This window comes from Symphalangus syndactylus, chromosome 19 (assembly GCF_028878055.3).
Source record: "Symphalangus syndactylus isolate Jambi chromosome 19, NHGRI_mSymSyn1-v2.1_pri, whole genome shotgun sequence".
Lineage (NCBI taxonomy): Eukaryota > Metazoa > Chordata > Mammalia > Primates > Hylobatidae > Symphalangus > Symphalangus syndactylus.
In genome coordinates, this window is record NC_072434.2 from 17,020,205 (window position 1) to 17,047,101 (window position 26,897).

Here is a 26,897-nt window from a genome sequence, read left to right on the forward strand (position 1 = left end):
CCCGGCCCAGCCTCTTTTGCAACTTTCCCAAGTCTGTGCACGAGAGGCAGAGGAGGAAAACTCAAAGGGAAGTGGCGTGGCTTCAACAGACTTTCTTTTGCCTGTCTTTGTCCCAAAGCCTTTTCCCTGGCCCTGCTGAGACCATCGCTCTAAGAAGAGACCACCAGACTGAGAGAGGACTCCCAGCTGCCCTCAGAGCAGAGGCCGAGTGCTGCACAGCCACAGCTGTAAGTGCCCCGGAAGCTTGTCTCAGTGCTTCTGTCTGACCTCGCAGCCCTGGGAGTTATTTGGGTATTTGGGTGGAGGAGTGGAGGCAGGGAATGCAAAGATGAGATTTCCAATCTGGCAGCTGCAGAGTTTAGATCCAGCCCAAAGACCCCACCCTGGAGAAACTCCCAGGGTGTGGCAGCAAGAAAGGACTTCCCTGCCTGTGCGAAGAGCCGGGGCCCAGCTCGGAGACCCACAAAGGCCATCGGTCCCAGGACGCAGCTGCTGGCCCAGTCAGAAGAGGGTGGCGCTGCTGCCTCAAATCTGCAAGACCTGCCAGAAACTAGAGCCCTGCGTGAGGGCAAAACCCTGCTGTCACCCAGAGTCCCCCTGTGACATTGACAGAGCTCCTTCTGGGATGAAATTGTGTTGGCCCAAAGATCTCATCAGGGGAAGCTTGGCCCCTGGAGTAGGAAATTATCACTCCTGTTCTAAATCATAAATATTTCTCCTTGCCCAGTGCTGCAATGCCAGGGGAGCCAATGAATAGAGTCAGACGGATCTGGGTTCTATATCCAGTTCTTGACCCAGGTATCCATTGGGCTTCAGTGGCATTTTGTAAACTGCAAGTGCTCTATAATTGCTAGGTATTATGTATTAATGCAAATAATTTCTTTGGGCTTACAGATCAATCTCCTACCGCGAAAGTCCCACGGAGATAGTAACTTGTCTGTATCTTTAGATCTGCACAGTGCTGGGGCTTAGTAAGCATGCCTGTGCCAGACAGATGAACAGATGGATGGATGAGTGGATGGATAGCTGTTCATGGAAACCTCTAGAATCCCAGCATTGGTCAGGCTCTTTGGTGGCATACAGAGAGGTGTGAGGCACAGCCCTGCCCTCCAGGCATGGACAGTGTACTGGAGGAGACAAGACCCTCAAATAACCTAAAGAACGAGAGCACCGAGCCACCTGAAACCAGGGCTGTAGGTGCACTTGCCAGAGGGAGCAGGTCTAGACCTGCTAGGGTTGAGGTGGGTAAGGCGGAATTATGAGCATTACTGGGAGGCAACAAAGCCTTGTGCTCTCTAATAGCCTCTTTTCACAGACAAACTTTGCTTCCAAGATTGTAGGTCCCATTATTTTTTAGGGTGGATATATTTGTCCTTTTCCAAGGTATGGGTTCGGGAGGGGAGGTGCTGAAAGTGGACAAGAGCCTGGTCAGATAGTACTATGCGGGCGGGAGACTCTGTCTGCTTCAGAATCCTCACCTGCCCCTGCTCACTCATCTCCTGTCAGCAGAAGTGATACCCCACCCAACACAGATGCGACAGAAGATTGTGCCTGGTTTCAGGTTGGAGCCAGCGGGGTAGGGAGAGAAAGGAAGTGAGAAGTGAGAGCAAAGGGGGTTCCAGCGTTCTTGGAGGGCTGGTCCCAGACCCTGGGGCTTGGCAACAACTCAGTCCTTCTTACTCCACAGGAGCTGAGCTACCCTGTAGCTTTGGCAAATGGGCAGGACCAGGACTCCAGGCTTAGAAGTGCTGCCAGGCAAGAAGGGGAAAGAGTTGGGGACCTTCCGTGGGGAGTGAGTCACCGCAAGTTCTGCTCTGTGTGGACTGGGGCTGGCTGAAGGCAGAGTCCTGCATTTCAATCCTGCTTTTCACTGTTACTTAACAGTAAAGGATGACTCAGTCTGGCCTCTAGGAGGATTCGTTGGTTTGAAGCATCTGAGTCAGCTGAGTGGGTGGAATGAGGCTTAAAAAGACGGCTATTGCCAAAGCCCGCAGAGATGACATGGAAAGGGACTCCAACCACTGAGATCTGCATGCGCCTCCTAGGCGAGCCAGCCTGTGTCACCCCACAAGCTGCCCCCACCTCCCACAGACCTGGTCCCAGTCACTCTCTTGTTGCTCCTAGTGACGCTGGGCCCAAGGACTGGGCTCTTATAAAATAGCAGCCTCAGCAAACTCCTGCCCTTCTAGGATGGGGTAGGGGAACCTGCAGTGGCAGCACACCCTGAGTGAGCATCCAAGGGGAAGGAATCAGGGAGGGGGTGGGATGCGGGAGCCCAAAGTTAAGGCTGAGGTAACTTACAAGAATCTTGAGCACCTTTTCTGTGGCCCTCAGGAGAGATACTCCTAGGAGCAGGAGGCAGCTCCATGGGGCAGGTCTAGCTCTACCTTTCGTGGATGTGGAAAAGATAACTCAAGCACAGGGTGGTGCTTGGCATAAATGACCTTTGAGGTCCTTGCAGGAGTGTGCTGGAGCAGGCTCCACGCTGGTAGCTTGAAGTCAGCCATGGTAGAAGTGTTTACACCACGGGAAGTGGCAAGCATGACCTACCAGGGCCCTGGCCTCTAGACTCACCCCCTCTCCCAGTTGGTAAACAATTATCTGGATCCTTCCCAACTTGGAGACCGTGCTGTGCTATAAGATCATGACGCATGTCACCTGCAGAGGAAGCCACAGCCACAAGTGATGTCCATTTTACCCATGAGGGAACAGATGCCCCAAGGTTCAGTAACCCACCCAAGGTCACAAATGTGTGGAGCCAGAATGAGAATTCTGAGTCCCAAACTCATGATCACTCCATGGCACCAGACATCCTCACTCTCTTGCTCACGGAAGTAATTTGTCTTATCTGAAAGTCACGCTCAAATTACTTTGGGCTGCCATCCACACATCTTTTTAAAGAAATGTTAAGTGATTATTTGATATTCTTAAATTACAAAACAACTTAGCCTTGTGTAACAAATTTTAAAACAAAACATATGTAACGTAAGATGATAGCGCTTAGCCTCTAATCTACCTTTCCCATCTCTCTTATGAATCATTTAGTGTATATCTCTCCTTAGCTTTCTGTATCACACTATATAAAACATTCAGTGATTTTCTTTTTTCTTACTTAAAGGCATCATGTATAGCTTCCCACGTCATTATTTCATCTTTTTAAAACCGCCCTTGGCCAGGCGTGATGGCTCACACATGTAATGCCAACATTTTGAGAGGCCGAGGAGGGAGGATCACTTGAAGCGAGGAGTTTGATACCAACCAGGGCTACAAAGCATGATCCCGTCTCTACAAAAAATGAAAAATAAAAAATCAGCCAGGCATAGTGGCATACACCTGTCGTCCCAGCTACCTGGGAGGTTGAGGGGGGAGGATCACTTTAGCCCAGGAATTTGAGGTGGCAGGGAGCTATGATCATGCCACTGCACTCCAGCCTGGGCAAAAGAATGAGGCCCTGTCTCTAAATAGATAAATAAATAAATAATAAAACAGCCAATTGTTCCAGAGTATTAATGGATCAGAATTGATGTAAAGAGTCTCATATTGATGGACAGTTAGATTACAGCAGTGCTTTAGCAATCATCTGTACAAATACGTGTTTGAGCATATGCATGAGTATTTCTGTAGGACAGATTCCTAGAATGAGAACCTAGGCTGTGCGTGTATTAAGTTTGTTTTTTTTTTTTTTTTTTTTGAGACAGAGTCTCGCTGTCACCCAGGCTGGAGTGCAGTGGTGCGATCTCTGCTCACTGTAGTCTCCGCCCCCAGAGGTTCACGCCATTCTCCTGCCTCAGCCTCCCAAGTAGCTGGGACTACAGGCGCCCGCCATCTCGTCCAGCTAATTTTTTGTATTTTCGGTAGAGACGGGGTTTCACTGTATTAGCCAGGATGGTCTCGATCTCCTGACCTCATGATCTGCCTGCCTCGGCCTCCCAAAGTGCTGGGATTACAGGCATGAGCCACTGCGCCCGGCCGCGTGTATTAAGTTTTGATATTGTGCAATTGCCTTCCAAAAAGACTGTGCTAATTCACACTCTATCAACAATATACAAGAGTGTTTCCCTAACACACTTGCCAACCCTAAATATTGTCGTCAATCTTTTTAAAAATTTGAGAATGGCATGAACCCGGGAGGCGGAGCTTGCAGTGAGCAGAGATCGCGCCACTGCACTCCAGCCTGGGTGACAGAGCGAGACTCCGTCTCAAAAAAAACAAAACAAAACAAAAAAATTTTGCCACTCTACTGGGTGAAAATAAACGGTATTTTGAAATGTTAATTTCCTTGATAGTAAGGTTGAGTATCTTTTCAAAGCTTACTAATTCTTTATAAGATTTCAGTTGGTAACTTGTTCACGTTCTTTGCCCATTTTTGATAGGTGTGTTGCCTTTTATTATCTGTATGAGTGCCTTACACATTGTGCATAGCGACCTACTGTTGTATGTCTCACACACACCTTCTACCTTCCTTGTCCTGCCCCAGCATTCCCTTCCTAAGCACACCGCTGGCCTCCCTGCATCAAACCCTCACCCATCCAGCCTCTGAGCTCTCTAACAGGGGCACTATGGAGCAGGGCATGTGAGTCTCATTCTAGTTTTACAGACAGTAGAACCCAGTAGTTAAGAGAGCCGGCTCTGGGGTTAGGCCTGGACTCGAATCCCAGCTTCAAACCCTGCTCTAACACGTGCAGGCTTTCTGTCTTTAAGGCTGAACTGCTTAACTGCTCTAAACATCTGTTTCTTCAATGGTAAAACAGATAATAATAGTATCAATCTCACAGGCTATGTTTGTGTGCAATAAAATAGCTAACATTTCTTGAGTCCTTAATTTGTGCCAGTAAATGTATCACAATATCCTATGAATATTGTATTCTGTCTGTTCAATGTATTATAATAACGTATAATTCATTTACCCCTGACAATGCTATTGTGTATTTGTGTATTCACAAAGCCCTCAGCACAGTGCCCACCAAACAAATGTTAGCTTGTAACGTGAGATGTACTCCAGCCCTGCTGCATGGTCGTGTGACAGCGTGTGAAAGCATTGCCCTCTGCCTAGCATGCTGCATCTCTGACCCTGTGGCCAGTCCTCACACACAGCTCCTGTTGGGCAGCTCCAGTTCTCTCCACCCGCACTGTATCTCTCTGCCACTTTGGCAGCCTTTGTCTGTCTCCTCCAACTCTCCTAGGGTTTTGTTGAAATTCACCAAATCTGAGCCCAATACCCTAGATTCCTGTGCACACAGATTCCATGGGTTCAAACTCTGGTGATTAGGAGGCATGACACAGGAAAGCCTTCTCAGCGTTTTTTGTTTGTTTGTTTGTTTGTTTGTTTGTTTGTTTGAGACCGAGTCTTGCTCTGTCACCCAAGCTGGAGTGCAGTGGCAAGATCTCGGCTCACTGCAACCTCCGCCTCCTGGGTTCAAGCGATTATCCTGCCTCAGCCTCCTAAGTAGCTGGAATTACAGGTGTGCGCCAACAAGCCTGGTTCATTTTTTTGTATTTTTAATAGAGATGGGGTTTCACCATGTTGACCAGGCTGGTCTCGAACTCCTGACCTCATGATCCGCCCACCTTGGCCTCCCAAAGTGCTGGGATTACAGGCACCCGGCCTGCCTTCTCAGCCTTTGATTCTAACACTAGCTCTTCCATTTACTCCCTGTGCAGGCTTGGGTGAGTTGTGATTACTCAGCTTCTTGGAGCTTGGTTGTACTTGTCTCAGAGGGTGATAGTGAAGATGGCCTGCCCTCGGTAGAATACTTAGCACAGCCCACTGCGGGGGCTCAGCCAGTGCTGCCTCTTCTCCCGCTTCTTCCTGCCTGCCTTTGGTTCTGACTCTCTTTCTAAGGCATCATGTTGCTTTTTAAAGCTAAGTTAGCACGTTGTATCAATGCCTTTAGGAAACAGCTTCCCTTTGCTCCTAGGCCCCTTCCAAACTGATAACAAATACTTCGAGAGCCACGCTTTTTCAGGGGTTTCTGAGCCATTTCTCCCTTGGCTGATTTCCCTTGTGGACAGCAGCATCCATTACAAAATGCCAGCCCAGGTTCAAGCCTTGAATTGCCACCTTCTACATGTTGGAATATAGGAAATGTTTGCTGAGTGAATGAATGAATGAACGAATGAGTCAGTGCCAGGATCTTTGTTCAGATATTTACAGCCCATCTTAATCTTGCTTCCTTTCCAGCCTTTCCTCCCTTTACACCTTTCACCTCACCCTTCCCTGAAGCAAATTGCCCACTTTCTCCATTCATCTGTTCCCAAGGCTTTGGTTATTTCATTCCCTCCCCAACCACATGCTTCATTTCTTCAGGACCTAATTCTGCTGAATTCGCAAGCACTTTCCCCATGCCTCTCCTGGGGTACTGTGTATTTTCTCTCTGGTGTCATCACTTAGCCTCTGTCCTTTCTTCCTTGGTGACTCCGTGTGGTGGGTTCCTATTTGCTCCATCTCTGTGCTGTTCCAGTGTCTAGTGCAAGGCTTTGCATGCGGTAGGCATGAAGGCATTTGCTGCATGAATGCATGGATCATCAAGAAGACCCATTGCTCACCATGCCAACCCAGCACTCCTGGGTTAGAGCAGAAGTTCCAGTGCCACCAACTCCAGCTCCTAGGACAAACAGCTCTGAGCAGAGCTTCAAATCACCTTTGGTCTATGATATGGTTTGGCTTTGTCCCCACCCAAAATCTCATCTCGAATTGTAATCTGAATTGTAATTCCCATGTGTTGGGGAAGAGACCTTGTGGGCGGTGATTAGATCATGGGAATGGTTCCCCCATGCTGTTCTTATAATAGTGAGTGAGTTCTCAAAAGATCTGATGGTTTTATAAGGGGCTTTTCCTCACTTTGCTCTACACTTCTCTCTCCTGCTGCCATGTAAAGAAGGATGTGTTTACTCCCCTTCCACCATGACTGTAAGTTTCCTGAGGCCTCCCAAGCCATGCGGAACCAATTAAACCTCTTTCCTTCATAAATTACCCAGTCTCAGGCAGTTCTTTATAGCATGAGAACAGACGAATACAGTCCATGACATGGTTCATGAAGGGGACACTAACAATCCTAAATCTCTGGGGGCTTCTCGTTTTAACTTTGTGTCCCAAGCACAGCTCTCATGGCCAGTGAGGTCCAGCTCCAGCAGATAAAGCATTTTTCACCAAGAAGGCATCTTGAGTCTTTGGGGCTCAGCTGGCTCATTCTCCAGTTGGAAAGCCAAGACTCAGAGAGGGAAAGTAACTGGCCCAAGGTCACACAGTGGCAAAGTGAGAACCAGAACCAAGACCACAGGATGTCCTATTAACAGCTTTTTCCAAGTACCAGGGGAAATATAAGCTGGCCAACTTTTGACACCTTATCTGAGAAGAGTCAAGTCAAAGTTTACTCAGCATGCTTAGTGCATCCAAAGACAAAAGACCCAGGAGTCAGGGATAGTGGATATGCATATGTGCATATATGGATGAAACAAAGGGCCAGTTAAGCATGTATCCTACAACAGTTTTGCTTTACCTTGTCAAACACACACACACACACACACACACACACGCATTTACATTTCTCTTATAGGAACAAGACATATTTATTGTAAAAAAAAAGAATGTATTAAAAAGCATAGAGAAAAAAATTAAAATCATGTAATTTCCTACCAACCAGAATTAATAACTTACATTTTTTAATTGACAGATAAAAATTGTACACACTTACCATGTACAACATGTTGTTTTGAAATATGCATACATTGTGGAATGGCTAAATTGAGGTAATTAACATCTGCATTACCTCACATACTTACTTTTTAGTGGTGAAAACACTTAATATAAACTTTATTAGGAATTTTCAAGAATACAATACATTGTTGTTAACTGTAGTCACCATGCTGTATAATATATCTCTTGAATTTACTCCTAGCTAACTGAAATTTTTTGTCCTCTGACTAACATCTCCCCAGCTGCCCACCCAGCCCAGCCCCTGGTAACCACCACTCTACTCTCTACTTCAACGAATTCAATTTTTTTAGATTCCACGTATAAGTGAGATCATATTGTATTTGTCTCTTTGCCTGGGCTATTTCACTTAACATAAGGTCCTCCAGGTTTACCCACATTGTCATAAATTGTAAGTTTTTTTTAAAGCTGAACAGTATCCATTGGGTACATGTACCGCATTTTCTTTACCCATTCATCCATTGATGGACACTTAGGTTGATTCCATATCTTGGCTACTGTGAACAATGCTGCAGTGAACATGGGAGTGTAGACATCTCTTCAACATACTGATTTCATTTCCTTTGTCTATATATCCTTTAGTGGAATTGCTGGAATTTTTAATATATTTCTTTCCAAGCCTTTTTCTATACAAATGGGAACTCATTTAAGTGTTGGGGTGGTATTGTGTGTACAGTTTACCATCTTCTATTTTCTTTTTTTAAATTATTATTATACTTAAGTTCTAGGGTACATGTGCACAAGGTGCAGGTTTGTTACATATGTATACATGCACCATGTTGGTGTGCTGCACCCATTAACTCGTCATTTACATTACGTGTATCTCCTAATGCTATCCCTCCCCCCTCCCCCCACCCCGTGACAGGCCCCAGCGTGTGATGTTCCCCTTCCTGTGTCCAAGTGTTCTCACTGTTCAATTCCGACCTGTGAGTGAGAACATGCGGTATTTGGTTTTTTGTCCTTGCGATAGTTTGCTGAGAATGTACCATCTTCTGTTTTCTATTTAGATCCTAAGGGATCCTAGGTCATGAGCATTTTCCCATATTATTGTAATATTCTCAAAAACTCCATTTAATGACTGCTTAATAATTCATTGTGTGCTATGATTTAACCACTACTTTAGTGTTGGATGTTTATAAACAGTACAGTGAAGAATATTCTTGAACAAGAGTCTTTACCCACATTTCGGATAATTTCTTTAGGACAAATTCCTAGAAGTGGAGGGCGGGAACATTTTTAGGGCTCTCAATATTTGCTGCCAATAGCTTTCCAGAAACATGTATGAATTATACCCCCGCCAGCTGCATTAGAGAGGAGCCTTTTGATTCTGCAGTTGCAGCAAGACCTCAGGCTGGGGGAGGGGCACTCTTCCATCCAAAGCCTCTAGGCAGTCCTGACAATGGACCCCTTGTCTTGCCCACCCCCATCTCTTCTTCCTGTACGCCCCTCCATCCCTGACTCCAGGCTGGGCTGTCTGCAAGGCCTCTGTTCAATCCTGTCCTGCCTTCTTGGCACTCCAGGCTGCCTCCAAGAGCAGGGTTGGTAGAGCTGAGGGATGAGAGATTTGCCCGTCCTGGAGAGTCACCACCCCTCCAGCTTTGGGGAGGCCCCCAGGGAAAATGAGGGAAAAGATATATGAAGATTGCTGAATTATGTGACTCTTTTGGAGAACCCCACCCAGTCCTGGGCCCAGGGCAGTAACTTGACCATTGAAAAGGGGAAAGCAGAGGCCACACTCAGCGACAATGGCTGCAAGGAACACTGGCCAGCATGTGGATGACCTCTGTTTCCTTACAGGCTCTGAAGCCCCTCTATGAATCCCCGGAAGAAGGTGGACCTGAAACTCATTATCGTCGGAGCCATTGGGTAAGCCAAGCTCAGCTCTGGGAGTTGGGAAGCAGCCCCTCACCCAAGGACAGTGAGACCTCCTGGTGTGTTCCCACCTCCCATAGGTCCCTTTCTGATTCAGGGTGACACCAGCAAGTGTATCCCATCCCCCAAAAAGAAGCTTAGTTGAGAGAAAGAAGCTGCATGTAAACAGATGGTTTCTAGCCCTAGATCTGCAGTGACTCTGCAGTAACCAGCTGTGGGAATTAAGCAAGCCATTTAGCATCTATCTGTCCTCCCATGTCCTACACACACAGAAAAAACCTGACCACCACTGTAAGATATTCCACTGTCTCCAGACTACTCTGCTCACTTTGACTGGCTTCTACGTCTAGAAACCTTTTCCTACTCCCTTCCTATTCAAAATGTGGTCCATGGACCACAGAAATTTGAAATTCAGAATCTCAGGGAGAGACAGTGGCAAGAGGGGCCTGGGAAGATTCTGAGAATGGTATGGAAGCATGTGCATGTGTGTTTGCATGTGTGTGTTCACGTGTGTCTGGAATTTTCCTCAGTGTGGGAAAGACCTCCCTCCTTCACCAATATGTGCACAAGACGTTTTACGAGGAATACCAGACCACACTGGGGGCCAGCATCCTCTCCAAGATTATCATATTGGGTGACACAACTTTGAAGCTACAGGTGAGCAGCCCTCCTTTTCCCTCTTCAACATACATATACTGAAAATCCCCCCCACGCCCTGACAGCCACTCATGTAGCAATGTGCACCAGAGCTAGAACGGTCTAGAGCAGAGATGGGCAAACTTCAGCTCATGGGCCAAATCTGGTCCACCTCCTATTTTTGTAAATAAGACTTCACTGGGGCACAGCCATATCCATTGGTTAACTTATCAAGTTATGCACTACAATGGCAGAGTTGAGTAATAACTGGCATATAGAGACAGAATGACCTGCAAAGCCTAAAATATTTACTATCTGCTATTTATAGAAAAAAAAATGCTGATGCCTGATCTAGAAGGAAGGACATTAATCCAGGAGTTGAGAGACCTCATGCCTAGTCTCAGATTCTCTGGAAAACTTGGCAGGTGATCTTAGGCAAGACATTCCCAAGGTCCAAGTTTCCAAATCTGTCAGATAGGAATAACAATTGCCACCTTGATGACCCAGAGGAAAAATGAGAGCTCAGATGTGAAATTACTCTCAGGATGTTAAATGTTACTGCAAAGGTGTTGGAGTGTATGTGGGTGGGAGGGTTCTTCTGTATGAAAAACCATATGCACCTGTACCAGGCCTTGCTGCTCCCTACCCAGCAAAAGAAGCCTTGACATGATGTAACCCAGCTGGGCCTCCTTCCAGCCACTCATCACAGCCCCATGGGGCGGCTGCTTTCCCCTCCAGATCTGGGACACGGGCGGTCAGGAGCGGTTCCGCTCTATGGTGTCCACGTTCTACAAAGGCTCCGATGGCTGCATCCTAGCTTTTGATGTCACCGACCTGGAGTCTTTTGAAGCCCTGGATATCTGGCGGGGTGATGTCCTGGCCAAGATTGTCCCCATGGAGCAGTCCTACCCCATGGTGTTGTTGGGGAACAAGATTGATCTGGCAGACCGGAAGGTACTGTTCATTCATTTATTCATTCAACAAACATTATATGAGCACCCACTATGTGCCAGGCACAGTGTTAGGTCCCACGCATACAGAGCTGAATCAGGCATAGTGCTTACTTCAGGAATTTCACAGTCTAGTAGTGGATACAGACATTTTAAAAGATAATTATAAAATAAAATGATTATGATACAATATGGTAAATGAAATGACAGAGATACACCTAGGGTATTTAGGGACCACAATAAAGGGGCATCTACCCAGGCTTAGAATATAGGACAGGTTTCCTGGAAGAGTTGGGTTCTGGGCTGAATAAACGGCATGATATAAGCTGAGAAATGAAGGCAATTTTGTCCAGAGACAGGGAACGGAGGAGTTAAGGCATCAGATGTAGGCAGGAGGCAGGTCTCAGTGGAATTTGAATTAATCTGTAGCACAGGATTTCTGCCTAGGGTCAAGCTGGAGGTCTGTAGTTATAAATTCTTGGGTATACAAGTTTTCTGGGGAAGAAATAATTTTTTTATTAGCTTAAGCATATTCCAGACCATCGGGTTAACCGCTTGACAGCTGGTCTGCTCCGTGACGACAGTGACCCCACTTGCGTAGGTGTTTACCATTACAGGGCATTGAGAAGACAGCACTTTTAATCCTTGCCTACTAATGAGGAAAGAATATGGTAGACTGAATTTGTAAAAGATGCTCTTGGGCCAAAAGTCCAGATGCCACCAAAAAGAGCTGTTTAAACTGTTTCTCTTTTTAGTGTTTCAAATAGAGAAAAGTAATGGGGAACTGGATCATCTGAACTGCATTTTCACAATGGTTCAAATAGAGAAAAGCAATGGAAATGAGGCATCATTTGGCATGATGAAGTGTGTTTATGGATGGAGAAAGGGAGGGAGGGGTGGTGCTTCCAACTGAGCTACCATCTACAGAAGGGAGAGCCTCTGGTTCATAGAGAAAGAAACATTTTTGGTTTGGACATGCTGAGTTTGAGGAGCTTGTACAACTAGTTGGAAATGGCCAGCAGGCTTTGGAATGCATAAGAATGAAATTTCAAAGAAGTCTGTGCCGGAAATAGAGATCTAGGAGTCATCGGTTCTGTGGTCACTTCAGGTTGTAAACTCCACGTCAATTCTCTAATTGCAAATATCTAGCCTCAGATAATAAGTAAAGTCCTAAGTTCATTCAAAGGCAAGGTGTCTCCATTTTTCCCCCACTGGGACCAGCTGTGGGTGAGAACCTTGTGGTCTGAAAAGGAATAGGTCCTTAGAATCTCGTGGCCAACCTTGATGTCCACACTTCCTCCTCTTATCTGGGATAGTAATTCCGATTTCAGACCCTGTCAGGAGTGAAGCAGGAAGAGGGAGAAGAGGTCAGGAGAGCACGGCAATTCTAATTTGACTGGTACTATCATAAGATAGCCTTGGTCGGGCGCAGTGGCTCACGCCTGTGATCCCAACACTTTGGGAGGCCGAGGCGGGCAAATCATGAGGTCTGGAATTCGATACCAGACTGGCCAACATGGTGAAACCCCATCTCTACTAAAAATACAAAAGATTAACTGGGCGTGCTGATGGGCGCCTGTAATCCCAGCTACTCGGGAGGCTGAGGCAGGAGAATCACTTGAACCCGGGAGGTGGAGGTTGCAGTGAGCTGAGATCACTCTACTGCACTCCAGCCTGGGTAACAATGTGAGACTTCGTCTCAAAAAAAAAAAAAAAAAAAAAGACAGTCTTGCACTCTCTGGCTCCTCTGGGAACATTTCGCTGTACCTCCCATGACAAGGGTCTTGCATTCTCCTCCTCAAACCCTAGCTTTCAGCATCCCCACCCCATAGGGGTCACCTTTTCCTCCAAGCAGTCTCTAAGTGGGATTTAGCCGGCCCCAGCCTGTTGCTCTTGCTCCCTCTCTCTCTCTCTCTGTTGAATCCACATGTCCTTCACAAGGCACACTCATGCATTCTGGCTCCACTGGGGGGCAAGGGTAGCTGGTGCAGCCTCTTCTCTCTCTGCCCTGTTGCCTGTTGCCTCAGATACCTCAGGTGTGTGTCAGACACCAGTCCACCACATCCACCAAACTCCAGCCATTGTACATTAACGACTCTCCTCAACATCATCTTTCAGCTAGAGGTGGGTTTTTACCTGTTCCTCCTCTTGGGAGAGGCAAGGCTAGTTGTATCCACAACACAACTCTCTCCAAGAAAATCCCTCCTAATCCTCATTTTCAAGCCCTTTATATCCGTGCTGTGGGATTTAGAGTCATCCAAGAGAGTCTTGGTCATGAGCCTTTGGGAATATGTACCCAGAGTGGACTGCCTCCACCTGCTTTATATCTGACATCTGTCCAGTTGTTGTGCCTCTGCCAAAACTTGCATTTTAAGTTCCATCTTGTTTCATGTCTGTAGGGTGTGAGGAGGGAAGCTGGGGGAGTTCAAGATCAAGAGTCCGTGAAATAAGTGGTGCCATCTTCTATTGAGAGGGAGGAAACCAATACAAGGCTTAAGAACCATGAGGAAGCTTTGCCAGTTACTCTTGGGAGAAGTGGGAGGAGGAGCTACTTGGGGACAAGGACAAGATCTGATGGGTGACACCAAGGACTCCAATGAAGGAGGAGACTGTGAGTTTGAGGTGGGGTCTGTATAGGGTACAAGCCAGGAGCAAGGAACTTGGACTAGGGCTTTTTTAACCAAGAGAAGATGAACGACAGAGCTGTGAGGGCACCGAGAAACCATGAAGGAAAGAAGAGGGACCAGGGAAGGCAGAAGGGCTAGGGCTGGGGCGGCGGAGGCTGGGGAACAGGGCAGCAGGAGGAAGGTCCTGGGGAGGTTGAGGGAAAGGAGATCGGGGCACAGGAGACCAGGTTTCTTATTTTACAGAGGCCCTGAGAGGAAGAGGCTGACATGGAGAGATTGTGGGCAGCAAGGGATTTCTGAGGCTACCATGAGAGGTGGCGGCTGCGTGTTGAGGGGTTAGGAGGCCTCACCAGATGGCAAGTGTTTAGTGAATGAGGGGCACCTGGCAAGGTGAGGAGGGCAGGTGGTGACTTGCAGGAGTAGAGGGGGTCCAATCCAAGCCTCAGGGTGGGCGAGCTTTGGTGTGCAGAGAGAGGAAGAACAAAGGTTTGAAAGAGGCAGTGAAGCACCAGGCAAGCCAGCCCCTCTGTGGGATCTGTGGTGAGTAAAGTTTGCAAATAGCCCCAGTGGGGAGGGCAAGAGGGGGCGCTGGGGAAGCATGACTCTAGGAAAAGCCAGGGTTCAACCAGACAGGGAGGTCCCTGGAGAGGATGGAGGAGGGGTGAGGAGAGGATGGAGGAGAGGGGAGCCTGTCTCTCAACAAGGTAGGCCCAGAGAAGGGGTTTGTAGGGAGGTAGAATAGGATAGGGGAGGGGAGGAGGCACTGAGCGACAGTGAAATCAGGACAGGACGTGGAGAGGACGAGGTGGGTGGGAGAGAGCAGAAGGACTTTAATTCTGAGACCTGGGATTATAAAGCCCCAAGAGGAGAGGCTGGGAAGTGCCGGCCCTCAAACGTCCTTACTCTGCACAGACCTAGCAAGGGCTCTGCCTGCCCCTGGTCGGGTGTGGACGTGGAGAAGGGGAATCAAGAGGTACGTTCTTGAGGCGCCTTCTCCTCGGAGCCCGACCCGCATATGTGGGCTCACAGCCGCCCACCTGGTCCATGTGCCTCCGCGGCCCGGACCGGTTCCCTCCTCTGCGGGGTGGAGACCAGAACACAGACTTCCTGAGACTGAGTAATAATAGGAAGGATGTGATTTCCATAATGAAAATAATGGAACAAGGAAATGATCCTCCTTATTATTATCTCCAAGGGACAGCTGGGAAAATATAGCAGCTTCTCCTACCTAATAAGAAGAAAATGAGTATTTAAAAATGTACTGCAGCTTGGCCCAGTGGCTCACGCCTGTAATCCCAACACTTTGGGAAACCAAAGTGGGGGGGATAGCTTGAGCCCAGGAGTTCGAGACCATCCTGGGCAACATGTCGAGACCCCATCTCTAAAAAAAAAAAAAAAAAAAGAAAATGTTTTTAATTAGCCAGGTGTGGTGGCACACCTGTAGTCTGAGCTACTCGGAAGGCTGAGCTGGGAGGATCACTTGAACACGGGAGGGAGAGGCTGCAGTAAGCCAAGATCACACCACTGTGCTCCAGCCTGGGCGACAGAGCAAGACACTGAAAAAAAAAAAACCCACACACACACACATACATACATCATATATACACACATACACATACATATATACACACATATTTATAATATATATTGCTAGTTTAGGAAGGTGAGAAAGTTCTGAAGATGAACAGTGGGGAATGTACAATGTGCACACAATATGAATGTACCGAATGCCCGTGAACTGTATGCTTAAAAATGGTTACAATGAGCCAGGTACATTTTATCTTTAATCCCAGCGCTATGGGAGGCTGAGATGGGAGAATCGCTTGAGGTCAGGAGTTCAAGACCAACTTGGGCAGCATAGCGAGACCCCCATCTCTCCAAAAACAAAACAAAACAAAAATTTTTTTAAAAAGTGTTTAATTTAAAAATGGTAAATTTTATTAGGTATATTTACCACAATAAAACAGGCATATATAGCCAGAATAATTTTAAAGAAATTATTGATTTAGCTTAAAAAAAAATCCCTGCCCCTTCTACAGAAGGTAATAGTGAAAAAAATAATTAATTAGAAAGAATAGCTTTGCTGGCATCTGTGCTACAAGGAATTTATTCACTGGGGCGTGAATCATTTGCTCTGTGCTCAGGTGGGTAATTTCTGAGTTACCAGTGATTCCGTAGACTTAAGATCATGTTTTCTAAAAATATCCTTTGTTATTCTTAGTGATGGTTTAATGGTTTAGTAATTAACATTAGTAATGCTAATTTTAGCACTTGTATAATCGATTATTTTAAATGCACATGAGATGGAAAAGCCTCATAAATAAAATGATGGCAACTGGACTAATTTTGTCAAATATTTGGCCTCCAATGAACAAGCAAAATTGTAACCAGAAAAGTGAAATATCAATAGTATATTGCTGACCAAAAGCAACATGAATGCAAGTAATACTTTCAGAATAGTCATACTTCCCATGTCGCCAACTATCACACCCTGAGCTTGTTTTCAGAGTCAGAGCCTAAGTTATAAATAACTTTCATTTTATAAATAAAAGATGAGACAATTTTTAAAATCATGAAACTGTCTCTGGGATTGGAAGAGAAAAGTGAAAAATACTGTCTGGGGAGCTTTCTTCCCAGGCCAGCTTTCTGAGGTTGCGGTGGGGAGGAGGGGGAGATATAAAAAGAATGTTAATTTGCAACATAATCACAATGATATTTCGGAGTCTGTATGCAATCATTCCAAACCAAACAGAGAGCAGGGAAAAATGAGATTAAAAAGTCTGTCATAACCGGGCACTTGGGTAGATCTGGTCACGGTAAGTCAGAGGAAAGGGTCAGCTGAGATCAGCTGGGACTTTTTATCCCAGTAAGACAGACATTCCCAGGACCTGCAGGAGCCACAGAGACAATTAAACAGGGGCAGTGTTTGATCTGCCTCAGCCTGCACTGTTCTGGGAGAGGGGTGGAATGGTCCTTTCTCCATGAGAAAGACCTTGGCTCCCCTAAATAAATTGAAATAATGATTATAAAGTGCCAGGCTCAGCAAATGCTCAATATGTGGTCATTTCCCCTTCCCCAAATAATTAGACATCAAACTCAGGGGTACCAATCGTCTTTGGAAGTAACCCAGAGGGCTTCCAGAGCATTTCCAAGCCAACATCACAAATTGAACGCCGTTCGCACTTGGGCGGAGATGTAGTCATTCAGCCTGTGCCTAGTGGCTCATGTGTGCCAGACCAAGAGCTGAGCTCCTGACCCTGGGCTCCCAGAGGGAGACAGAAAAGGACAGGCACGGTTCTTATGCAGTGCCCTGTAGAAGGCAGCTCAGATGCCAGGGAGAGCACTGAGCTGGGGCTACATCCAAGCTCTGCCTTCTCTCAGCTATGTGATCTGGGGCAAGTTGCTGAACCTCTCTGAACCTCAGTGTTTTTGTCTATAAAGTGGAACTGACAATGCCCATCTCACAGGGTTATGGAGAGGATGAGATGAGTTCATACATGATAAAGTGACTAACACAGTGCCTGGCCCATAGTAGGAGCTTATTAATTGTTCCTAGGACCCTGCCCTGGGGAAGCAAGGTCAGCTGAGACCCGAGACTGCCCAGCAACAGGCCTCCTGAGTGTGAGCCTGCTTAGCTGGGTTGGAGAAGAAAGTCCTCCCTTCCTGCCCTTCCTAGCTGGTGTCTCTCATGTGCAGCTCTCCTTGAAGAGACTGACAAAGGAGGCAGTGGTGGAAGACGCTCTTAGTTTAGGCCTTAGGAAGGCAGCAAAGTGCAGTGGGCTGTAATTCCGCCAGGCCTGTGTTCAAATCCTGCTTAGCCTCACACACTCTGGGCAAGTTTTTTTCCTCCAGGCCTCCATTTTTTCATCTGTGAAATGGAGCTAACAGTTCCCACCTCCTACATTTATATGTAAAGTTATAGACGCTTGGGAGGTTCTCAATAAATGGGAGTGGTGGTGGGCCTGGTGGGGATGGTGGGGATGTGATGGTGGCAATGGTGGTGATGGCAATGATGATAATACAGGAACCACGCCTATTTCTTTCCCTCATTCAGGTACCCCAGGAAGTAGCTCAAGGCTGGTGTAGAGAGAAAGATATTCCTTACTTTGAAGTTAGTGCCAAGAATGACATCAATGTGGTGCAAGCCTTTGAGATGCTGGCCAGTCGGGCTCTGTCGAGGGTGAGTGGCTGTGGTGGCAGGACCTGCTAAGACTGCCCCCTGGATTGGGGAGCGTCTCAGGAGCTTCCAGAGAAGAACATCTTGGGTACGGGCAGAGATGTGGGTGGGACAGGATTGCTCATCGTCTCAGTTAATTAGTTGTGGAATGGGTTCAACAGCACTCCAGTTCTGGAACCACAGAATGCCAGAGGTAGAAAGCTACCTTAGAGCATGCAGTCAGAGGTCTGTCAATCCAGCTAACTAACCAAATCCCTTGTGGAGTATCTAAAAACTCCAGTCCTATACCTGAGCCCTGGAGATCCTAACTGAGGAAGGGTTTGAGAAGTGATGGTCTAGTCCAATCTTCATTGGTGGAAGGTGCCAGGCATTCACCCAAGTGAAATATCAAACCTGCATGAGTTGCTGACATCTCCCAATCAAAAAGATGAATAGACGTAGACCCCTAGGTACGAAGGTTCGGCAAGAATGTGTTGAGTGTGTGATAGGCACTGTACAGGCCTTGGGACCCTCTGTCTCAAGAGGCAGGCAGATGGGCCCCTAAGTGACTGCAATACAGTGTGGTCTGGTGGGGCAGGACTTGGGGGTAGGGCCTAGAGGAGGGGTGCACAGGCAGCCCATGCTGCAGGGAAGGAGAGGGGTGGGGGAGGAGGCAAGGAGAGGGAAGAAGGGAGTGGGAGAAGGGAGCAGTTTCGGTTGATGGCCAGGTTTCTAGCTTGGCAAATGAAGAGACAATGGATTAGTGATTCCATGAGCCAAGCAAGACAGGGAACAAAGGAGAAAACAGAGGCTTCATGAGAGAAAGGAGTAATGACGTCCATGTGAGCACATTGCATTCAAGGCTCCTGGAGACACCAGGTGGAAACATCTGAATTCTGCAAGGAGGTGGGGAAGACCGTGGAAGGCTGCCTGGAAGCAGTGGCGTGGTTTTAATGTCAGTCTGATGTGGAGTTTGGAAGCCCTGGGATTGGCATGGGGAGGGGCTCAGCTTGTGTCATCATTCTGCCACATCTCATCAACATGGGCTTCTTAGCAGAGGGGAAAGGATCATCGCAGCAATGGTTCTGAATTGAGGAAATGGGCAAATGAGGGTAGGGGACTGGAAGCTCCCTTATGTGGAAGCATCCGCCGCCCTCATGGGATGCCCTCTGCAGCTGCTATGGAAAGAAGTGTTCCAGGCCCCAGCGAGGGGTTGTCCCAGAGAGAAAGAGGCAGCAGCTACCTCTAGCGGCTGCTCAGGGAGCAGAGCCCAGCTAGGCATCCTCAGGCCTCAGAGCCCTGATCTTAGGGTTCCCCCGACCCTCACTGGCTCTTCTTCTGCTTCCCCTCCAGCCCTCACTGTCTCGGGAAAGGGAAAGCAGCAAGGTATCCATCTCTTGGTGCTTGATCAGGAAGTGTGGCTTTATTACATGGGCAGTGTAGTTGGCCCCCGAAGCACAGGCGTGCCTGCTCTTGCTGTCCTCCTGGAGTGCTGAGGAATGCTGTTTGACCTTGGTGGTGATATTGATCAATAATCCTCCACAGGCACAGTGCAGCGACTGCCAAATGCTTAGTCACCAGGAAGCATCCATCAGCCCACAGCCCGTGTCTGTGCATGCTTAGCACCTGTCCTATCTGGGGAAGGAGTATCCTTTATTCTTCAAATGATGTCCTTCCTACTATATTGTGGTTAAATCAGGTCCTTCTGACTGTGTCGCTGTTATGACGTGGTGCTGTTAGTAGACAGTGGCTTGTCTGCTTGCATTTTTTTTATAACACTCTTTCTTGGCAAAAGAATAAATGGGTAGCAATCCCATGTCGGTCCCCCATGTTTATGGGGCATGTGCACTGATCAGAAGTCTGGAAGTCACAGGTGTGGTACCTGCGGTCAGACTGGCCTGGATTTGAATCCTGCCCTGGTTCTCTCAAGTGGACCCCTTGGCAAGACATATGACTATTCTGAGCTTCCATTTCCTCTCTATAAAATGAAAATAATTTGAGTCCATAAATATCCATTGAGTTGTCAGGCTAGAGCTGGAGATACAGCCCTCAGTGCACTTGAGGTCAGTAGAGTGAGACATCCATAAGTGACTGTTCCGGAGTGACAGGAGTGCTGTGGGGGATGTGATTAAGGTGACAAGGTGACTCCCAGGCAGCTGGTGGTGAGGATGAGGATGTCTGCTCTGAGAAGTGACATGTCAGAAGGTTTGGAAGGCAATTCACAGTTTGCAGGTGGAGATGGTAGGCCATGGTGGGTGTAAGCCAGAGGGGAAGAAGGGCAGAGAGAAGGCCAAGGCCAGAGACCCAGGCATGATTTCCTGGGGCTTACAGGAGACACCTACTGTAGGTCATGTTGGCAAGAAGAAGAAACCTGGCGTGGAGGAATGTCAGAGCATGGGGACACAGTTAGTGAGGAAGCCAGCAAGGCCACCAAGGCCTGGTGCACCCCGACCAGGAGTTCAGATGCCATACCACAGGCCCACACCTTCCAGACGGCGCTGCTAGGCTGCCCAGGGTACTCAGGAGCTCACGCAGGACCTTGAAACCCAACAGGGCACAACTTTCTGCAGTGTCTTTGTTACTTAGAAATTTGAAGGAGAAACTTGTTCACATAAAAACAAACACACTGAACTAGGGCATAGAGTGTAAAATTCACATCAATTCTAAAGATGAAACAGAAGTTTACAAATATAGATTTTGAGGTCAAAGAAAAGTTTTCAGACGCATTTCCTATAAGGAACTTCCCTTCCTTCCCAGGGAGATTGTGGGCTTATTTGCTCCAGCCCAGGGTGTTTTGAGAGGAGAATGTGGGAGGCGCTTCTATAATAAGAAGTGAGCCCCCAGCTGGGGTGGAAGAGCTGGGCCTCTGAAGTCTGAACGATCTGGCTTTATACCTGGCTCTACCTCTCACTGTGTGTCCCTGAGCAAGTCATGCAGCCTCTCTAAGCCACCACTTCCCTAACTTTAAAGTACAAATAATAATATCTTCCCCATGAGGTTATTGTGAGGGTTAAATAAAATACTATTGTAGTGCAGAGAGGGCATTACATGCTGTTTTAAAATGGAGCTGCGTCATAGGGTTTTCAGCAAGGGAGCTTCGTGCTGCTGAGAGGATGGGCTCCATGGGTGATGATGAAGAGGCTACTGCAATAGTCCAGGTGTGAGAGGATACAGCTGGCAAGGTGAGGGTGAATTAAAGAGACTTTGGAGGTAGAAACATCAGGAGCTGATGATGATCAAATGCAGGGAGAAAGGAACGGGAGCAGTGTAGGCTGATGACCAGGTTTCTAGCTTGGCAAATGAAGGGACAATGGATTAGTGATTCCATGAGCCAAGCAAGACAGGGAACAAAGGAGGAAGCAGGAGCTTCATGAGAGAAAGGGATAATGACGTCCATGTGAGCACATTGCATTCAAGTTCCTCGAGACACCAGGTGGAAACGTCTGAGTTCTGCAAGTGAGCCTTGTAGTAAAGAGAGCGATATTTGAGGCACCCGCTGAGAGCAGAGTAGGTGTTCAGTTAACATACTGAAAGAGACCGGAGTAGGTGTTCAGTTAACATTGTGAAAGAAACCAGAGTAGGTGTTCAGTTAACATTGTGAAAGAAATCACAGTAGGCGTTCAGTTAACATTGTGAAAGAAATCAGAGTAGGTTCAGTTAACATTCTGAAAGAGACCACAGTAGGTTTTCAGTTAACACTGTGAAAGAAACCAGAGTAGGTGTTCAGTTAACTATCTGAAAGAGACCAGAGTAGGTGTTCAGTTAACATTCTGAAAGAAATCAGAGTAGGTGTTCAGCTAACATTCTGAAAGAGAACACAGTAGGTGTTCAGTTAACATTCTGAAAGAGAACAGAATAGGTGTTCAGTTAACATTCTGAAAGGAAAGGTAGATTACTTAAGTAACCAATTTAGCCACATTCAAGGATTAGGGTATTTAGTTGTTCCAAAATATGATGAAGGATGCCCTAATAATTAAAGAAGAGATATCCACCAGCTTTGGAAGATATGGGGTGGTGAGGTTTTGCTCCAGAAAGTCAGCAATGCCGGCTGGGCATGGTGGCTCACACCTGTAATCCCAGCATTTTGGGATTACATCCGGTGAGGCAGATGGATTGTTTGAGCCCGTGAGTTCAAGACCAGCCTGGGTGAAACCCCATCTCTACTAAAAATATAAAAAACTAGGTGGGCATGGTGGCACGTGCCAGTAGTCCCAGCTACTTGGGAGGCTAAGGTGGGAGGATCACCTGAGCCTGGGAAGTCAGGCCATGGTGAGCCATGATTGTGCCACTGCACTCCAGCCTGGGCCACAGGAGTGAGACCCTGTCAAAGAAAGGAAGAAAGGGGAAGGGGAAGTGGGGGAGGTGAAGAGGAAGGGGAAGAGGAAGGGAAGAGGGAAGGGAAAGAGAGGGAGAAGGAGGAGGGGGAGGAAAAGTTAGCAGTATCATCCCTGCTGGGGCTTGTCAGGCCCAGCTCCGGTAGCATGAGATATCACCTAGAGGCCCAGTTCTTTTGGGGTTAATTGGAAAAAGACAGAATCACCACATCCAGTGGAGGGAAGTGGCCGGGCTGGCAGCTGCTCAGTGAATCACAGCAGCTTTACATGGTCCTCAGGATGCAGGACTTAAGGCAAGGCCACCAAGGCGGCCAGATTGGGGGAACAGAGACAGACTCCCACAGTCACACGCCCACTGAAATGCTGCAAGCATTGGAATAGCGTTGTATTACTTATACAGTTAGATTCACAAGTTGTCAAGAGGCCTGGGGCCTGGAGAAGAGAATGACATAGAAACCTAATTATGGCCTGGAGGTTTTGCAGGAAATCTGAGGAACAAGATGCTGCCATTGTCAAGTGAAAATGATGTCATTAACGGAAAGAGCTCAGCGGTGACTTGGACCTGGGGAGGGTGCAGATGTTATTAGGGCAACACTGGCATGAAAACCTCAGGCTTTCATGGGCAACAAATGAGGATGTTTCTCACACCTACCCCAGACGGCGCTCGCTCTGCTAGTCCCAAGATCCTACCAGGGTGGGGGTGAGAGATGGGGGATCCCCAAGAAACCAACTCCGTGATGAAGGGCTGGACCCAGGTTCAGCACCACGAGCTCTGTGCCATCGGGGTACATTACTGCTCAGTCTGGGGGTGGCAGTGAGTGATGGGGTGTCAGAGGATCTTCTTATGTATTTGAGGGGACCACCATCATCAAGGTGCAGGAGGCAGGGCTGCACACCACCTCCTGAGGTCTAGGGTCATAAGCATTAAGGGTTTGGTGGATATTCACCAGCTGGGTGTCTGGCCTGAGCCTGGGAACTACCGGGGAGATAAAATCAGAGACGAGGAGGCAGCACCCCTGTCCCTGGAAGTTGCCCCCTAAGAAGGACACTTGAGATGGACTGCCAGGGACAATTTTGTGTGATACACAGGAGGCTCTGCCCCTGCTCAGGTCCACACCAATGTAGCACAAACCCCTTCCACATAGAGTGAATGCTCATCACTCACCCCAAGGCCCACAGTACTGGCTGTGGGAGGAACATGACCGCGACTGAGCTCTGTGACTAGCGGAGGCCATAGCAGCATGAAGAGATGGGATTCCTTGAAGAAGAAAGCCTTCAGCCTGAGGAACCCATCTGCTTAAAGAAGGGCCCCGTCCTCCATACCACCCCAACCCCTGAACTGGGAAGCGGGGGCAGGCTCTTGGTGAGAAGTGGAGCCAGCTGGAAAGGCAGAAGCTTGGCAGACTGAGAAGGGGCTTCCTCTGGACCCTTGTTGGGACAAGAGAGACTGGAGAAGCAAAAGGGCCCAGGAGAAACATTGAGTCCGTTTTAGGGAGGGCTGCCTGGATGTGGCCAGGACAGAGGACCGACTGGGCTTTTCTAGGCATGAGTAGGGGAGGCTGGGAGGTGGACAGGATGAAAGGAGGTTGGGGTATTGGGATATATTTCTCCAGGAGAAATGAGGAGTGGCCATCACCTCTCTGCTTAAGCCCAAATGACACCTCAGCTGTCTCCTCTGGAGAATGGAAGGTTATAGGACATGGCTGGAGGTCAGGAGACTTGGGCCACTAATTCAGACACTGACCTGCTCTGGACTCCTGGGAAGAGGCTGGAGGGGAGACACAGGGAAGAAGGAGGGTGGGGAACTCCAGTGGCTTCCCTGTCTGAGCCTTAGTTTCCCAGAAGTATAATGGGGAGGAAACAAGAGCCCAGGCTCTGAGGCCTACTAAGAAATGAAGGGCGGGCGGTGCACTCTGTATCTCAGGACATGAATGCTGGCCTCTCTTTCCTTCCCCAGTACCAGAGCATCTTAGAGAATCACCTCACAGAATCCATCAAGCTCTCGCCAGACCAGTCAAGGAGCAGATGCTGCTGACCTCCGGACGCCTGCTCCGGATGCCCAGAAACAGAGCCTGCCCTGAGCCTGCTCACCCCAGGCTTGAGAACAGGTGACCATCCCCCTCCAGCCCCACTGCCTGCCCAAGCACAGCGCAGGGGGCCTAAGTTCTGCGGCAGAGCCCTTGACCCCGGTGCTGGACCCAGAGTCAGAGGGCAGCCCCTGGCTCAGGCTGAGTATAGTGAGAGAGTCTGGATGAAGCCCGGAATGTCAGAGCCAAACCCTGGCCCCGCGGAAGTCACAGTTTCAGCAGTGGCTCCAGCTTTCCCCGCCCATCCACCCCTCAAACACTCCTGCTCCAGAATGCACATCTCCGCAGACCGGCCACTGACTGGAGTCTGGTTACATCCTCCTGTGGACAGACCTTCCTCACCCGCTCGCACCTCACGCCCCTCAGCCACAAGCAAAGCTTTGGACAGTGGCACAGTTCAGCCTCCTTCAAGGAGCAGACTAAGGAGTAAAGGTCTGGACCCCACATGCCAGGCCTGCCTCAGCTCCTGGCAGAAGCTCTCGTGCCTGAGAACCCCTCTGCTCCCTCCAGGGTAGAGGACTGAGGGAGCACAGGAGAAGCCGCGAGGGACCGTGGCTCATTCCTCCTTGCTGGGTGCTCAGGCAACTCACATAAATCTCTGAGTCTCAATTTGTTTATCTGTCCGGTGGGGGTGAGATGTGCCTTGCCTGTATCACAGTGTGGTTTTGAGGACCAGAAGCTGTGCTTAAATCTAGTAGCTGTTGTCAATATGCATTTATTTACTTCTTTGACAAGTTTATTTTTGCGTATCTACTATGTACGATGCATTGAAGTCCAGTGACAAACAAAACAGACAGGGACTCTGCCCTCCTGGAACCGACATCTGGTGAGGGAGAGATGCAGACTCTAGACAGATATTTCCAAATAGCAGGTAAGTGCTATAAACAAAGGGAAACAGGGTAATGGGATAGAGTGACAGGGGCTGGGATGAGTTGCTATTTTAGACGAAGTGGTCCAGGAGGGCTTCCCTGAGGAGGTGGTATTTGGTCTGAGGGCTAGAGAATGGGAAGGCAGCTGTCACCTGAGAGCTGGAGAAAGAACATTCCAGGGAGAGGGAGCATCAAGGCTCAAGCCCCTGAGGCAGGAACAAGCTTGCCATTTTCCAGGAACAGTGAAAGGACATCCATTGACCTAAGACTCAAAGCTGCCGTCCCAAAGACAAAGCAAAAGGGACCCAGCTCCCTTGGGTGGTTCCTTGATGCTCTGCTGCCTGACCACTAGAGGGCAGCAGTGCTCCTTCTCTTCCAGGCTGAGCAGCAAGTGGATGCTCATGAACACTTTAGGAGCTGGGGTTTTGTCCTTCAGATGCTCAAAGCTTGTTCACGGGGCACGGGGCATGTTGGAGGCATGTTCAGCCCTTTGGTATTTGTGAGGCAGAGAATTCCAATTTCTTAAGCCTAGTAAGAAATGAGCAAAAGCTTCGATATACATGACTCAGGCAAGAAATCAGCATCTGTGGCAAATACTAGAATGAGATGCAAGAAAGCTCACTGCAGGCAGTCTCCATCCCTGCAGATTCTAAGGCTGGAATCTTTTTCTTCTGGCTCCAGGCAGCACAGAAAGGGCCTAGCCTGGAAAGGGCGGACAAGATGTCCTCTCAGGGTCTTCAATGGCCAAGTCCACGCCCACCGCAGAATCTTTCTGTCTACCCAGAAGTATCCTTTCCTGAGTTCCAAGCCGAGCTGGGGATGTTAGCCTATGACTGTCATCTGATTTGGAAGGTATACCTAGGGATCGGGGGGAGATCAACAGGGGAGTTTGGGAGCCACTTCTCCCCCCCACTTGGCTCTGGAGTGTGAACTGGCTCATTCTGGACACCAGCATGGAGCCAGCACAGGAACCGGGGGGTGGCCTAGAGCACAAGCTCTATCTGTGTCCTTCAGAGCTCCCGGGAAAAATGATGTGCCCTCATGGGAATGGCATTTTGCATATCACACAGGCTGTCCTGGGAGTCAGACAGACTGGATTGTCACATGCAGTGTGTGCGCAGGGGCTTGTGCACTGCAGTGGACCTGTGGACCATTTCTAAAGGTGCACAACAAATAATAAATGTGTCCTTCTTTGTTTTTATCTTTTGTGCTACTTAGATTTTATATTTTTAAAAATACATCTACGTGGTTCGACATGAAAAAGATACTAAAGGGCAGACAACTAAAAGTGAACTGAGACTGGCTACATAATTTACAGAACCTGGTGCAAAATGGAGATGCCGGGTCTCTTGCTCAGACATTATTGAGTTTCAAGACAGCAACAACAGAGCCTTCTATCAAGGATGGGCCCCACTGAGGGCAGGTCACTCCTTCATGAAATCAATCCTTAGCAAACAATGAGTCTCAGACACACTGAAGCTAGAATGGAAAAGATTCTGAGTCTGCAAGAGCCAGAGCCACGCTCAGATTCAATACGAGTTCCAAACCACACATTTTGCGCCTTCTTCAGACTCAGGAGCCAGGACAGAACGTTCCAAATGCAGGGTGGGGATTGCAGGAGCTGAGAACCCACAGCCTCCATTCTGTCACAA

At 48.2% G+C, this 26,897-nt stretch overlaps 1 protein-coding gene across 3 annotated transcripts; it reads left to right on the plus strand.

The window, feature by feature from the left end:
* Positions 1-26,446, plus strand: RAB7B (RAB7B, member RAS oncogene family). 3 transcript variants are annotated; one of them, XR_010114701.1, is made up of 7 exons: positions 13-227; positions 9,512-9,580; positions 10,117-10,243; positions 10,961-11,176; positions 17,854-17,979; positions 24,247-25,247; positions 25,927-26,446. XR_010114701.1 is itself a non-coding variant. In XM_055234735.2 (6 exons), the coding sequence occupies exons 2-6, from the start codon at positions 9,528-9,530 to the stop codon at positions 24,322-24,324; spliced, it is 600 nt and encodes a 199-aa protein (XP_055090710.1). In that variant the 5' UTR covers positions 13-227; positions 9,512-9,527; the 3' UTR covers positions 24,325-26,446. The 3 variants fall into 3 exon arrangements, 2 of the variants coding, with proteins under 2 accessions (XP_055090711.1, XP_055090710.1); XM_055234735.2 differs by having other exon boundaries at positions 24,247-26,446; XM_055234736.2 differs by lacking the exon at positions 17,854-17,979 and having other exon boundaries at positions 1-227; positions 24,247-26,446.
* Positions 26,447-26,897: the final 451 nt, after the last annotated feature.